Source organism: Corapipo altera, unplaced genomic scaffold (assembly GCF_003945725.1).
Source record: "Corapipo altera isolate COAL_440 unplaced genomic scaffold, ASM394572v1 63, whole genome shotgun sequence".
NCBI classification, from domain to species: Eukaryota; Metazoa; Chordata; class Aves; order Passeriformes; family Pipridae; genus Corapipo; species Corapipo altera.
The window spans coordinates 1090912-1107737 of NW_020884928.1; the positions used below are offsets into that span (position 1 = coordinate 1090912).

The 16826-nt window shown below is 40.4% G+C and overlaps 1 protein-coding gene across 20 annotated transcripts in view; it reads right to left on the reverse strand.

Moving 5' to 3' along the window:
• The window catches only part of KIAA1217 (KIAA1217 ortholog), a 353867-nt gene that overhangs the window by 16354 nt on the left and 320687 nt on the right, over positions 1-16826 (reverse strand). For all 20 annotated transcript variants that reach the window (XR_003530194.1, XM_027658718.1, XM_027658727.1 and 17 more), the window contains 5 exons: positions 16245-16405; positions 9555-9730; positions 2823-2953; positions 2430-2577; positions 243-738 (listed from right to left, as the gene is read on the reverse strand). Coding sequence is in view for 19 of the 20 variants with exons in the window: in XM_027658718.1 (XP_027514519.1) it covers positions 243-738; positions 2430-2577; positions 2823-2953; positions 9555-9730; positions 16245-16405 (1112 nt within the window). In the remaining variant the exon portion in view is untranslated. The remainder of the gene's footprint in view (positions 1-242; positions 739-2429; positions 2578-2822; positions 2954-9554; positions 9731-16244; positions 16406-16826) is intronic.

A 16826-nucleotide genomic window follows, 5' to 3' on the forward strand; every position in this document is an offset into this window, starting at 1 on the left:
TTTTCCTGTTGCATTTAAAATCACAGAATAGTTTGGGTTGTAAGGGATCTCTACAAGTCTTCTAGTCCCTCTGCAATAAGCAGGGACAAAATCAGAGGGTATCTTCAGAAGTACAGTGTAGTTAGGGGTTAGGCACATAAATCCCCAGAATGCATTTGAAAAACCCCACCTGCAGCCTCCAGAGCGAGATAGGGAACTCAGACCCAAAGAGAGGACAACTGGTTGAGTAGAATACACCGTACCTCAATTGATACAGCTCGGTTTCTGGTACTTGCACTGTGAATTTCCTCAATGAAAAGACTTTGCATGGTGGTGCCATTGACAGAGACCTGTGGTGCTGGTGTGGCTTGTGTGGGCTGGGATCCTGTTGTGGGCTCTTGCAGGGGGGCTGGCGGGGTGGCTGAGAGGTGACCTGGCACACCTTCGCTGTGAGTGCCTGCAGTGGGTGAGCCCTGGGCATGGTTGACCAGGGCTGATGAGTGCTGAGACTGATGGATGACAACTGGCGAGCTCTGCACGTGATGGACAGTCATTGTTGAGAAGGGGATGACTTCTGACTTGACTGATGACACCTGGGACTCTGATGTGACCGCTGTGAGATTTTGCTGTGCATGTCCCTGGGCAGGCTTGTGCTCCTCCTGGTTTTTCAGAGTGTCAGCTGCAGTGGACTTTTCCATAGCTGAGGATTGCACGGCTTGGGATGGATCCACACCCCTCAGCAGTCCTTCTGTAACATGTCTGCCCAGCCAAATTGAACACAACAACGTGGCACACAGTTAACATACAGGTGAGTCGTGAACAGTACATAACAATAAACTTTTGCAAGGAAAACGCACCTATATCAAAATAATCAAACTGGTGGGTTTTCTTCCTGATGCTCTCAGTCACGTGATTTTACAGTTTTCTCTCAGAGTCAGGGGCTCAGAATTTTGAAGAGGCCAGTCTTAATTTGGATAGTTCTGCCTTTTAAAATGTTTACAAACCTTTACTGATGTACTGGAACTTTTTGACCAAACCATGAGTTACAGTGGGTTGATTTTTAGAATAGAAAATAGAGAATAAAGAACAGAAATCAGTTGACTTAAATGTTGTAGACTGTATCTAGTTAAATGAGATATTCCTGGACTATTGGCACAGAAAGGTGAAGTTACACATAATGTGAAGTAGTAGTCTGGCACATTGCCAAAACAGAGCCTTCAAATGATGGTTCTGTATCAAATGATACTCCACAAAGGTCTTGTCTGTCAACAGTGTGGGGTAGGATGAGCTGAGGATGTAAAGAGGCAACTATTTCTGGCATCTAGCTGTGAAATGAGTGAGCTTCCGACTGTAGAGAGCCATCAAATGCCATCAGTTTTTCCATTACTGAAACAGACTTTATGAAGCTTAGTACGTAATTTTGCTACAAAAAATGACTTTCAGTAAAACCTTGGCATGCATAACTTATTGTTCTATTTTTCTTTCCAAGCAGGACAAGACAGGAAATAGCTGCAGTAATTTTTAAGAAAAGGAAACTAATGTGAAAGGATATAGATGTTTATCTGCATGGAAAGAATAAGTAATGGCTCTTAGAAGACCTCTTACATAACCCATTTGATCCATCTGCCACTACTGGCAAATCCATTTTACATATGCTCCAGGATATATGGAAACGATGATAACCCCTACATTCCTTAGAATAACAGTAGTGACAATAGTCATAGGATTTACATTTTCTTGTAACTGATGTAAAATTGAGACCACCACCACTGACAGTTTTGAGTAGGAATTAAATTCAATGCCTACTGAGTCATATAAATCAGCAGTCATTTACTGCTCATATATTGTGACAAACACAGCTAAACACCGGCACTTAGTGGACATAAGTTTTATCTAATATTTCAACTTTCTCACATGCATCTTCCTTGTAAAGACGAGAATAAAGAATTTGCATTAATTCAGAAGTGTATTGTAAATAATTTCTTTCTTTTAGAAGGTTTAGGATACCTTTTCCCCTTAGATTCTTTTCTTGTTTAATTGCTTACTGTTACATTTTAGGGGATGTACGTTTCAGTGTTGGAGAATATTTCAGTTAGCTTAAAAAGCTGTAAATGCCTAGAGTTAATTAGCTCACATATGGGACTGTTGCACTCTGTAAGTTTTCTCATCCAAGTACTTCCCAAACCTGGAAGTGCTGAGTCGAGAGGGAACTAGTTTCAATTGTAAGATTTCAATTACTGAGGCTGTTGGTCAGAACAGAAACACTGCAGAGAGCACAGGAAAGGCTAATTTGATATCCCTTGAGAGGGCTCTAGAAATAATTTATAAATACTGGAAGCAAGCTGAATTTCTCAGAATTGCCTGGGGAGAGGGAGAGGACACAAACCCAAAAGCCGTTCCAGCCTTGCTTGAGGAAATTCCTTAGGTATGAAGGAAAAAAAACCCCTTACCTCCTGAGTATGGTAAGGATATCGGTCATGCTGCGTACACGCTTCAGCAAGCTGTCTAGCTTGTGTGGCTCTTCCTTTAGGAACCTCACAGCTTCTACCTCAATTCGGAGGATCGCACGCATTTTATTCTGCAATGTTGGGAACTCTCCTGCAAAGAAAACAACTGTTAAGCCAAAGAGGGAATGATAAAAGGCCTGGGGAGTAATGGATGATTGGGTGAATGTCAATCAGTCAAGTATCTACCTCTCTCCAGGGGCCATGCAGCAAGCTCCCTAATCCCAACTCTAAATCTTTTCAGAAGTGAAAGTTAATGCCCCCAGATCAAAGGCAAAACTGGTCTCATCCACTGTGGTTAAAAGAAAAGCAACACAGGTAAAAAGGAAAAGTACACACCTTTCAGAGTAGCAACAGCTTCTCCCACTTGACGCAAAAGAAAGGCTCCATCTTCAACATCTTTCAGTGTAACTGTCTTGCTGGAAGTAGCAGAATCCTTCTTCAGGTCTTCAACAAATGCCTCCAGCTCACTGGCAAAAGAAAAAGTGGACATAACATTTAAGCAAGACTTTCAGATTACAAGCAAATATATGTAAACAAATGGAGTAAACTGAACCAGAAACCTCAACTGTGGCATCTTTAAATCTGACAACAACAAAAAACCAGCACCTCCCCTGAACAAGGGGAGGTGAGAATGCTGGACACTCACAGTATAGGAACAGGCTTGTAACTAGCCCAAGTCATTGGTTTCTCTGACAGGCTGCAGGTGTGCAGAGCACACTGACCTCAGGGCAGCTGTGCTACAAAGGGCAGGTGGGGTGGTAGAACACATCAAACAGCCAGCCCTCTGGGGATGCAAACCCTTGAAGTGTATAGACACTCTTACCACTGCATCCAGCACTGGTTTGCACCTTGTGTTTTCTCATTGCTGAGGACACACAAAGGAATGGCCAACAGTTCAGCAACGACCCAAAACCTGGCACCAAAGGCCCCTTTGTGCAACCTTGTTTATCTGCCAGGTCCGGGTAGACAGGATACAGGATCCTGTTTCTATGAATAGCCCGACTGAAACAGCAAGTGTGCATTGTGTGCAGCGCTCGCTCAGCACCTCCATTTAAGAATGAGTCACTTCAGGTGGTTTTTCCATCCATTGCCATGCTATGCTTCCTCCAGCTCCATCCGGTGCTCCCTCATCACCTTTTCCAATATTTTTCCCCGTGCTTCCATACTTAGCATAAAATTTTGCAGTCCTTCAGACACAAAAACTCTGCTTTTGCTTGAGGAGGAGCCACTTCATTCAAGGTTGAAACAACTGGAGTTTCCACACAGATACTTAAAATTTTCTCAACAAAAACTCCCTGAGATGCATGATGTGCAACTAGACAAACACCCATGCAAATACCTCAAAAAGATTATCTTTTGAATATTCTAAGAGAAATTCACCTCTATTAAGATACTAGGAATATTCTAGGAAGCAGTTTAATTGCATATTAAAAACAATGCAAAGGAAACTCTGAGCTGACAAATTGGCTACTCGTTTTAACCTAATCTTGGGCCTCATTTTCCACATCCACTCAGGTATCGGGTTTGCAATCACTGTAAGAGAACCAAGGTATGAGCTGATTTTCTGAAAAGGGGTAGGAGAAGCCTGCCACCTGTACCAACTGCAAGTCTTGCATTTCCACATATTTCCCTTGCGCCAGCCCTGCCACAGAAAACCAGCCATTTCCCAGACCCGTCTCAGTGACATGGAGAAGAAAAGTAGGTGGCCAGTAATGAGATAAAAGGAGAAAATTCCTTACAGCACTACTCCACATGTAGGTCAATTTAAATTGGGAGCACAGTCACATGGAACAATACATGAAATTACAATAGTACTTCTGATACACAGAGAAACAGAAGTAGCATCAGGATCTGAACAGTAAGTGCACAGAGCAGAGAGTTAATTTCAATAGAAAGACTAACTTTAGAAACTATAAAATAATTTTGAATTAAGAATCATAAGTTGCTTCTGAACAGATCACAAATAAGAGGAAGTAAATGACCCTGTTTCCACTTTAAGACCTCTTCTCCCAAAGACTGTCTTGAGAAAGCTGGGAGAGTGCCGATTCCACAGCACAAGCAGACTGGCAGGAAACAATCCTCTGGACCACACGATGGCAGCAAGGGAACGTTTCTAAGGCTATTTTTCCAGTGGAAGAGGCTGCAATAATGCAGATATCTGCTGTCTCTGTCTGCCTTTGCAATAAAAGGAACAGACACTCTAGGAAGAAGCTGGAAAAAGAATCTGGCTTTCTGACACTCACTCCAATGCAAAGGCTCCTGCTCTGCAGAACACTGCTTAGTCATACATCCTCTCTAGCCTTAATGCCCTGATAGTGGCATTTGGGCTAGGCAGTGCTGCTCTGGGAATCATGGGGTATCCTCCATCCCTTTCCTAGATCAGCACTGGAAAGGCAGCTTCTCAAATATTGCCATCCACCACACAACAAAAAGATAAAGAAAGAAGCTTAGAATTGTTCATGTGTGGAAAGAAGAGAAAGGAAAACACAGAGCAACATTACAATGTTTTGGTTGGTTTATGCTTGTTGGAAACATGGGGATAAAAAAAAGACTTCCAGGTAGCTGACAGTGGCTCACCATCTCCTTTGTTCTTTGAACAGAAATGGAAGGGTCATCATAAACTCCTTTGATTCCATACAGTGATAATATCAAACAAGACAACAGGTCCTGAAATTACACAGGGGATACCATATTACACTGCTTCGTGTTGCTAATTGCAAGGGAAAAGAAACTTCATCCCTCAGGACCCAAAGTCTGAAAGAGATCCAGTGGTCTCCAGTATTTCTTTTCTGTAACTAGGGAAACAGCTTCACTTTATAGACTGACCTGAGCAAATTAAGAAGACATGCACATTAATGCAGTTTTAGAAAGCTAACATAAAAGAAATTATTTTTTCTGCATCTATGTTCTATGCAGGGGAGCCAAGGCAAACTCCTATCCTGAGATCTTTCTTTAGGCAAAAAAAGCATCAGAGGATCTGCCTCAGATTGCAGTATCAGTAGAGCAGGTTACAAAACAAACTGACAAAATTAATAGTAACAAATCACCCAGACCAGATGGTATTTGCCCCAGAGTTCAATAGCAACTTGAGATTGAAACAGTTGAACTATTAATGTTAAACATCTAACTTCTTGATTAAAATTGCTTTGGCACCAGATCAGTGGAAAGCAGAATAGATGAAGCGAATGTTTTAAAACGGTATGGTGCTTTCGAGGGAACTGTACTCTGGTGAGACTGACACTTAGACTGGTGTAATTGATAGATATCAAAATAAAGAATGAACAATGAAAAATTAATGGAACAATAGATAAATATGCTATGAAAGGCAGGAATTAATGTGGTTTGTGTAAAAAGAAGGTAAGTCTCACAAATCCATAAAGTAACAACAAAAGCATGGGGACAAGCTATAGCCCAAAAGGCTTTCAGCAAGGTATTTGAGCAAAAGCTTTCAAGAATGCAAAGTTGCCATGGGACAAGAGAGGAAATTCTCTCATGGAGAAAGTACTGGAAGTAAAGAGAAGGAAGGGATCAACGAACAGCTTACTCAATGAATGTACTTTGCTGGTGGGTTCCATAGAGATCACTGCTAGGCTGATGCTTTTTAACATATAATAATTTTTAAAAATCTTAAATATTATAGATATTAAATTATCTTAAATTAGATATTATTCAGGGCAATGAAAATAAAAGGTGACTGCAGAGGACTCCATCTGATACTAACTGACCAGGAAAACACCAAAGATTAACTTCTAGTAAATGGAAAGTAATACTCATGAGGAAAGGAAAAATAAAACCAAAATGAACCCTACCTAAAACCAATAATATCCCAAAACCCTAAGGCTTATATCATTCATTGTGAGATGTTGGATTTTTAACGTAAAGCTCATGTGGAATACGAGGACAGGAAGGTCACACCACGCCACTGCACAAAGTCAAGGTGTGCCTGCATCTGACACAGCTGTTTCAGGGCTCTCCTGTGTCCCCATTCCCATGTCACTCGTGCCAAAAGGCATGACTGGGGGAAAAGGGAGTGTCTATAACATCATGACTAGCATGGCGAGGGTGAATATTCTGCCGTGCATGATTTAAGAGTTTGGGGATTGATTGACAGATGAAAGATTCCAAAACAAACAAAAAAAGATCCTTTATACCCAAAAAAAGGATTACTCTGTAGATTTCACTGCACCTAGATGCTGTACACAACAAAGTTTACAAAAATTTTAAAAAATTCATAAGTCCATGAAAAGTAAGCAATCCACACCGAGCTCTTTTGCATAGGAAGATACTGTCTCTGACTTGGAAAATCACAGAATCACAGAATTCTGAGGGTTGGAAGGGAGATCATCCAGTAGAAACCGTCTGCCAAGGCAGGGTCACCTAGAGCAGGTTGCACAGATCCCTTAACTACAAGTCATTAAAAGCAAGGTGTGCTCTGTGAACTTTGACATGTTCTACCCTTTCCCAAATATCTGGCGTGAGCAGCTCTCCAAAAGTGCTAAATGAAGGGTTTTTTTCATTCAGCATGGTTATTCTTATAAAAAAAACATCTGATACTTTTCTTAAATTGTAGGTTACTCTGCATCGTAATCCATTAGACAGATTGGATGTGGCAATGATTTAAATACTGTACTTCTAATAAAGTGCAGTAATAATCTACAACATACAGTAATCACATCTGTAACATGCTTGTCATGACATAAATGCTTCATCAGTCAATGTGTCATAGCATCATAATTTGTCCTTTGTCTGGTAAGTTTTAAATCTAGTATCTACAAGTGTTATATATAACATCTCTAATGCTTAATCAAAAGATAAGATAGAAAAAACCTACACAGTTAATTCCAAGTGTGTATTTCCCTGTTACAACTGTGCATGAACACTATGTTTAACAGATTTCATTAGATATCTCTGAATTGTAAAGCTGCTACAGCTGTGACACACATGGGCATACTTCTGTAGGCACCATCATGAATAGCTGCTACACAGAAAGCTTTCTCTGAAATGTACACCAATATTTCTGTTGTTTACAACATGAAACTGCCAGTATTTTTATTTCTTTATTTCAGAGAATTGCAGAATGCTTACAGCTGGAAGGGACCACAGTTGGTTATCTGGTCCAACCTCCCTGCTCAAGCAATAATCTTCAGAATTGCAGAAAGGAGAACGTTTTAAGCTGAGATTTACCACCTCAGAGTAGTAAATACACTTTTGTAAGTGTTGCAAAAATCCTTAAGCTTTGGTGTGTTGCATGAAGACAGTATACTAATTTAGTCCTATGATTTAGGAAAGGTCAACAGGGCAACAACTGAAATACTAAGAAATGACAATTTTTTTGCCCTTTTGCTTTGCATTTTTTTATACATCTGCACTGGGATCAGCTTAATGGTAAGTGCCTACATAGAATATTGGCCTTTTTCTCAATATTGCCAGTGACATTTGATGTGTAATTTTGTGCTGTATGCTCCTCATTATTAACAGCCATCAGCTGTTGAAATTAAAGCATTGTTGTCAGATGTGCTTTTCTTTTGGGCTCTGATCCTGCAAACAAGCAAATACATGACAAAGGAATCTCACTGGATACAACTGATAAAAAATAATTGTTTGCAAATTAATGTTTGTTTCTAGTGTCTCTAAAGGGGGTGAGCTAACTTTTGAATGATTTATGACATTTCCCTGTAACTTTAACAAATGAAGTAGCATAGAAGCAGCAGAAACTCTATAAACAGGAAACATTCCAAAAACCTGATGAAACAGAACCATATTGCAAAGTCATATCCTAAAAGAACAGCTGTAACAGCGAATGCCATTGGCACTTGACTTCACTCAGTGTCCATTTTATGAGGCAATGCGATAAACAGCCAGCACATAAACTGTTCTTTCCACAAAGAATAAACAATCTAAGAACTAGGCAATGAGGAATAAAGTGAGGAATAGGAGGGTAATTACTTAAAACTACAACACAATGTTATTTAAGACTACAAATCAGCTGAGAAGATTATGTACTGTAGCATGGACTGCTAACTGCACATTCAACTTTTCTTCACAGGAATCATACTCTCCCTTAGTAACATTCTACCTTGTCTTTACATATGCACCTTTTTTATTACAAATTGTATTGATCTGACAACACATTGATCAACAGGAAAGATTTACTCTCCTCAGCTGTCAATAACTGTACTTGATGGCTCTTCAATCATAATTTCCATTGACAAACTGACTAGAAAGTTTTTCTCTATTATGCAGCAATTCTTCAGGTGTGAAATAAATGCAATAATGAGAAATAATTAGTTATATAACATCTTACAAATGTAAGTGTTAGAACTAGCTAAATTGTTTATTGATTTCAGCTTCATCTTGCCTCCTGCTGACTCTGAACAGCGATTAAAGCAAACAACTTGATCCCACCAGTCTTGGTAGGCCAAAGTTTTTTTGGGAAAAAAAAAAAGAGTCTTACAAAGGGCCTTTACACAGCAACAAACAAAAGGAAAGTATTTTTATCTGCAGTTAAGTGTATGGAAATTCCAGTGAGTACATTTTAGACAAAGATTGGCATTGCTGACTGCAATTAAACGTCAATCCTCTATTTATGAGTTTCCCCTACCTCTCCCATGCAATATTCAAAGCATTTACTATTGAAATATGATTTTCATACTTGAAGCCAAACTCATTACCTTCCTTTGCATCCATTTGTTCTTGAGGAAATTCCTCCCTCCTTCCCTAAAGCATAATACATAAAGCTGAAGGGTAGAGCTAAAGAAGAAGGAGGCTTTCAGAATACAAAGGTGATCATGCCCCTTACAGTCATCAGTCATCTGTCCCTTTGCAGGGGACTTCTGAAGAGGTTGAAACTCTTTGTACTGGTGAGACTTACCCAGTGGGCTGTGCAAAGACAGACTCCCAGTCAGGACCAGCGACACAGTTTTACAGCCAATGTGATACACAGCAAGGAAACACAGCTAAAAGAGCACATACAGGTGCAGTTTTACTGAAGATAGTGGTGAAAGCTACCACTTTGTGGAGGAAAAAGCCAGGCAAAAGCCATAAATTTTAAGAGGTTTCTCAACCCACCATAACTTCTTTACAATCTTTTCTTCCTCGTTGAGGTATTTCTGCCTTTCTTGTTCCACCAGGTTGCGCTGTCGCTGCACAGGATCTTCAAGCCTCTTCACTGTTTCAATCATTTTGCCATTGATCTCCAGCTCTGCTTTCTTCACCATTGCCCTCAGCATCTCCTGGTTCTGCAGCTGTTGCACAAAAGAAATCAACTTCAATTTTTCCTGCTTGACTGACATCCCTGGCAAACGAATACATTTCAGAGCTCAGAAGGTTGGGATAAACACAGCCTTACAGTGAGCAAATGTTTTTACTTTCTTCTTTCCCTTTTTAACTGTACCTATAAATATTGTTCTACGTATTCCACATATATCTAACTTCCAGCTGCAAGGTGATGAACAAAAGATGTTGGGATCAGCATGTCACCTTCAGTGCATAACTTCTGCAAGGATTGTGGCCCCTTTATTATGCTTGGTTCCATATGAATCGAGAATTAATTACGCCTCACGAGAATGCCGGAAGCTTGACTTCCACTTTGCATGTATCTCATAAGCTTATGCATCACGCTGCCCATATGTGCCTAGTGGATAATCCCACACATTAATGTCATGGCTGGAATGCACTGCTGTTTCCAGAATGGAAATTTTCAGTCTCTCAAGTGGCAGAGGAAGGACTGTGCCACGCAGTGTAATTTGGTACAGACATACAGCTCATCTGCAATACGCAAAACCTTCTTTACCCACCAAGAAAACCCTCTTTTGTCATACGGTAATTTTCTGAGCACTGCAAGGGTCACACACCTTCTTACTTGTCTTAGCCTGATGTTAAGTAACTAAAGCAATAATTTTCTTGCTGATATTAAGCTTACAGAGCAAAACACAGCTAAGAAAGCAAACTAGACTGTACTCTTCTGTGGGTAGCCCTAGAGCAGCTATGCCCCACGCTCACACAAACCAAACCTGTTTCAGTCTTTTATGCAAATCAAAAGATTCAAAGTGATAAGCAGGACTCCACCTAGTCACAGCTTTAGGATATAGGCAACATGAACTCAACTCTGTTAGTTCAGCAGCCATCTCATACTGTGAGATTTTAAAAACACCTGTGTCAACTGGGGGACAAAATTCCAGTTTTAAAACTAGCACTTGAACTGTCAGCTGTCTTCTAAACATCCAGGCTTAACAGCCAAACCACATTTAACACACAAAGTAAAACCAAGACCTAATAGGAAGAACCACAAAAATGGGTTACCTACAAGACAGTATAATGCAGTAAGACTTCTTTTTAACTTGATTTAGGAGAATTCATGAGAATCAGAGAAAAAAAAGGCCTTTGCTGAGGCAATTCTTTCCAGCCAGTATGGGCATGAGAGGAGCAATCTCAACCCTACCCTCCCAACTCTTCAGTCCCTATGCTTGGTTCCTTCCTCCAGTGACACAACTGTGATGAGAGGAAGGGTAATACCTCACTGCAGGTGTGTGTAGAGGGTGATCTAAGCTGTGACAAGCAGGAGGTGTTAGCTCAGAATTCAGTTGAAGATAAGTGTTAGCAATTAGGAAAAAAATGAAGCTGAAAAACATTTGAACAGCACAAATATATAAACATTATCTGGATTATTTAAAAGACAATTTTAAACTGAATGTGTGGGGGTTTCCCCATTATGGGATCAATGTTTGGATTTGATAAATTAAAACCTTGTACTGCAAGGCCATCAAAACTCTATGAGACACACACCTCTATCATCATGTTATATTTTCAAGTACGAAAACCTAAATGAATGAATAAATGAGTGATTGAGCTTGTAACACTTCAGTCATACAGTTTATTCACAGCTCTTTAAAAAGTGGGGAAATTTGACACAGGGAAGTGATTTAGGATATGAGAAACAACTGATCCGAGGTCAGTGAGAAGGTCAGTAACAAAGTTAGACTTAAGTCTCAGGTGTCCAGAATTTAAGTCCTCAATGTTCCTCCGCCAGTAACAGTGACTTCCAGTAAGAGTGAAACTGAGTATGTGTGAGCGTGTGAGGTTGTGAAATGGGCAAGCACATATTTTTTCCTATTATGGGGGCATGTAGGGAATCTATATTTATTGTGGTGATGCCTACAGCTAAGGTGCTTGTCACCTTCATTTATGAAAACCTTGAACAGTACCAGGAAGTTTCAGTCATAAATGTTCATCCATTTCTCATAACAAGATTAGGGAATAAAAAAGTAACGCAGTAATATTTCAAAGAAGTTTGTATGTTGAGGACTCCCAAACCTCAATGTTTGCAGTGAGGCCCTGAAGTCTGGGAAATTACTCATCTTGGCATCAAAGACATGGTTTTGCCATTTCTACAAAAATCCACGCAACACTTGGCTAGTTACGGAAAACCTGCGTTTGCTCATGCTTGGGAAAATGGTACAGATAACAAGAAAGGAGAAAAACATATGGGTACAGAGAGGCAAAAGGACCAGGGAAGAGGAATAATTGTGGCCGAGTCTCCAGCCACAGGACAGCATGAGGCAGAGCAAGCAGAAGCAAAGGGGAAGAGCTGTGGCAGTCTCTGGCCATTATAGCACATCTACCTCCATGTTCTGGAACTGAACTCGATTCTTACTTTTCTTCTTCCAGCAGGTATCAGATCTGAGATGCCCTGGCTAACTGCATACCTCATTTGTCCCTCTGACCACCTCTGCATTTACTTCGCCGCCTCAAGTGGAAGAAATTTATGAATTCGCCAGAGTTATTCTGGTTCCACAGAGCAGAACTTTTTGTACTTTAAGCTTGCTCAAAAGCAAGCCAAATAAACAATCTTAGACATACATACTTGAAAAGAAACTTTGTTAAAACTGTACTCAAGTTCCAAGGGCAAGTGCCCAAAAGTAAGGAAATGCAAAGCAGGCTTTCCTGTCATCACCAAATGGCAATTTCTTGCTAATTAGAGTTAACTTGACTTACAACTGCAAGCAGCAATCAAACAGAAAGAAATTTAACATGCTTTTCTAGTATTCTAGCATCCTCTCCTACATTCATTACCCTTGGCTCTCACTCCCAGCCTCACTAACCTCTTCAGTACCTACCTTGTCCCTCTTCTTCCGCTACTGCTCCAGCCATTATTTGTCACTGCCCTCACACAAGTACTCCAGCACTGCCTCTGGCACCCACTTCAAGAATAATCTGATAACCAGTTCAGTTCACTTTGAACCAATTATTATTATCTATGAGACAGGTAACTGGAAAACCAAGGATGAGTTCATGGTCCTGCTACTTGTTAGGAGACAAGTGTGACCTGTCCAGCGGAAGCCTCCCAGGCCCTTCTGGGAGAGGCTTCTGGACCACTCACCTCCCCATGCACTACAGTGCACAGCCACAAATAGGACCTGACTACCTGCAGCTCAGGACCTCTGCAGAACCTAAGTACCTAGTTCCTGAAGTTTGTTACCATACACTGATTAAACTCCAGTTCTATAATGCAGCTTATATATATATAATATATTTGAATTTCTAATTCAAAGTTACAGTTGTGTGACTGAGTATCATATACCACCTTATATGGTCATATACCACATATACAGATGATGTTGTTATTACTTTTTCTGTCCTTTATTCAGCACTCAATTCCCTGCAAACAATGCACTGAGTAAAGGAAAAGCATGCATGCATACACATTCCTAATGCTGAACCTTAATCATATCTGTGTTCCCTTAAAATGTTTTCAACTAAAGAAAATAAGGAGTAGACAAAAAAAAATCCAACGTATGTAGCGGCTCATGTACATATAACCTAATCATATATACCATGTACATGTACTTTGAGGCTTGGTTTAAACCTACTACTAAGAGTTCTCATTGTCTGTGATTGCAGAATGAACAACCCCACTAAAATCATCATGGGCTCCATTCTTACCAACAATGCATTTATCCAGGACACAGGCTGGGTTACAGCCTACCTCTGGCAACGAGGAAAACTCCACAGAAGCATGGAACTAGTCTTTCTTGAATGTCTCTGAGAAGGAGTGCTTAAGGAAGATGCAAGTGGAGTAGCAAGGAGAGTATCTAACTTCTAACAAGAGCCATGAGGCAAATGTCTTTATGTCAAGAATCTCTGTTTAATATCCAACCACAGACTGAGTCTTAACCTTCTGTTTGCATCTGGTAACATATATTTAACTGGTGTGTGAATCAATACATCTGGATCAACTGCTACTGGATATGGTTTAAAAAGAAGATTTTGCTGGCATAGACAAAGGCTACAGGAATCAATGGGTCTTCTCCATCATGTGTTTCTCTGATCCTATAAAGAAAATTAGTAGGAACTTATGGTGATAACATCAATTGAATATAGAACAATAGACAGTATTAAATATAGTTTTCTGTCCTGTTCCTGTTTCTTAGTTATCCTGCCAATTTTTGTGCCTGCGCAATCATCTTTTTCTCTTTTTTTTGGTGTTTCTTCTAGTGTGTCACTGTATGAAAAATTCACACAAACGGGAACGAACTGACTGCCAACCCAGGAGAAATAGTGAAAGTGAAAAACATGAAGTACTATCAAATATACAAAGGAAACTATCTGGGTAAACAGAAAAATACTTTTTCTCTTTTACTTATAATAGTTTTTGAAAAAAAAATAGCATTAAATTTTTCATTAGAAATGTGATATTTCAACACTTTTCAGTTTAAAACACTATCTGTTTCACTTGCTGCCCTACCAACTGTGAGCTCTTTTTCAACATAATTCAGGAAAGCCATGACAAAAACTCACTCTCATGAATGTAATTCATGTGTAACACGCCAAAACTTCCCTTGAGCTTCACATTCTTCCATCTGACTATCACAAATTTCTCAACTTCCTGCTAGTTGAATGCACCAAGTTTCTATAATTTCTGAATTAAGGGAAGCAAGCCAGAGTTAGTGAGCACACTCGGGATATGTCTTTTTTCCCTTCTCAAGACTTCCTTGGCAGCACTGATTTGTGCAGATGGTATGAGTTTCTTCACTCCTGTGTGCCACACTGCTATAGCTGATCAAAAGCAAGGCTTCTGCCCCGGGCAGGGCCATGGGGACAAAGCACAGCTGGGGAAATGCCACCTCCTTGGTGAGCAGGCCCTGTGAGAACTGTGTGCTCACTGCCTCCAGCACAGCACTGCAGGCTCCAGCCCACTTTACAAGGCCGCATAGTAAGCACAGCTGGTGGCCAGACCACAGGCATTTGCCAAGAGCTGCATTTGGCACATGGGGTTGCAGAAGGACAGAGGGGCTGCAGCGGTTTGCGGCAGAAATGTGGAAGAATATGCACATACACATAATGTGCCAGAGCAGAGATCCTTGGCACAAATTCAAGACCAGTGTCTTCAAATTAGATGGAGAACATGGTGGCTGGCACCTAGGCAGCACTGCTGAGAATAGCTTTTGCAAGATACGTTTGCTATAGGAACATAATCATCCTAAACTGAAAGTTTAAATGCATGGGAGCTGTATGACAGGCAGAAGTCACCTGGTCGACACAACTCTTTGCTCCAAACACCTTCTGTCATCTCTTCATTCTCAGCAAACTGAGCACAGGACCTTGTCACAGCATCTTTAGTCAGCCACATTTTCCTATCCTGATGCTTACCTCACCCTTTTGCTCCCTTGCTCTATGACTGGTTCATAATTCAATCTCCTTTAGATAAGGAGGTGAAATCAAAACATCCTCTGAATTCTGATCTGTATTATCATTTTCTTCTGAATTAATCACCAAATCAAACATGATTGACACAGTACCATTCAAAACCACCTTGGTTGTAAAAGCAGTAGCTGCAGCCCTACAACACCAAACATGTGATGTCACTTTCTGGGCAAGGAGGACTGGCAGAGTATTGAAGTCCACTTTGTCTTACAAGAAAGTGCTTTGGCTCCTTTTCCACGTCCTGGGACAAGACACAGTGCTCTTCAGTTTCCAATTAAGTGAAGAGCTGAAGACCTGTACAGTTGCATATGCTTATTTTCACAGTGTCTGAGATGAACACTGTATATTTATATATGTAGCAGGACTGTATGTGTCAACATAGTATTTTTGTTAACTCTTCAATGCCCATATAGTTTCTTGCAGGTTTTGAGGTGTTGATGTGTATTAGGAAGGTACTGCTAAAATGTGAATGTAAGCAGGGCACAACAAACAGCAGTAACTTTTGAAATATCTTTTTTCCTTACTGTTCAAGTTGGCTGTTCTTCTGGATTCTGTAAATACAGGACTCAAACTCTGGCTTAATGCATGTCTACTGATCTTCAGTTACATTTGGGTTTCCTGACATCAAAGTTGTTTATTCAGGAATTTTAAAACTGTCTCAACTGTAAACAGTATGAAGCAGGAACATGGCTCTTCCATGTTTATACAGCACATAGCATAGCAGGGTCCAAACTGTAATCACAGGTTTGATATTACTGTAATCTAAATAGTGCTTTAATGTCCAGAGTCATCAAACAAAGTTAGAAATTAATTGTTTTCTCAATATCCAAGCAGCAGTAGTTTAACTGAGCTAATACCCATACTTCTACACAAGTTAGAACTTTTTGTGTCTTCATTACTTGGGTCTGCTCTTTGCTACAACTCTGCTACTGAGAATCACTTATACAAAAAGTAAAAGACAAAGAAAATGAGAGACAGGGAGGGAGGGAAGGAGAGAGGAAAAAGGCATTTGCTGACAACCCACCTTTTTTCCCAGCATTACCCAGATAAGCATACCTGTAGCTGCTTCATCTGATGCAGCTGCAGTCGCAGGTCTGACACGTTGCGTTTCATACCATGCAGGCTGACTTGCATTGATAGGTCTCCAGCAGGGTGATGGACGACAGCTGACTCCACGGTTGCCAGTGCATTCTTCCCCCCAGACATGTTAGAAACACCTGAAATAAGCAGCGGTACAGGCTGAGTGCAGAGAACATGCAAATATGATCTTTCCTCTGCCCACTGAATCCACACATATTTCACACAGATGGACAAGGAAATGACAGATGCCAATGTTCAGTATTAACAGAGGGCTGGCATCTCCTTATCCAGGATATTTTGAGGGAAGTCTGTACAATATCAGTGTATGTGTGCTCGAACTTCAGTTGTATCAGAGCATTGCATTACCCCAAGACTGCTTTCTACCACATGTAGTGGAGATAGGATAATAAAATACAACTGCAGATTACACAAAACAGCAGAAAATCAAATTAGTGCTGCAAGTCACTTCAGGATTAGCCTCCCAGGAGACATCTGAGACTGAGCTGATGCAAATTTATAGGACTCTTGAACTGCATATTTGTTGCTTAATCATCACAG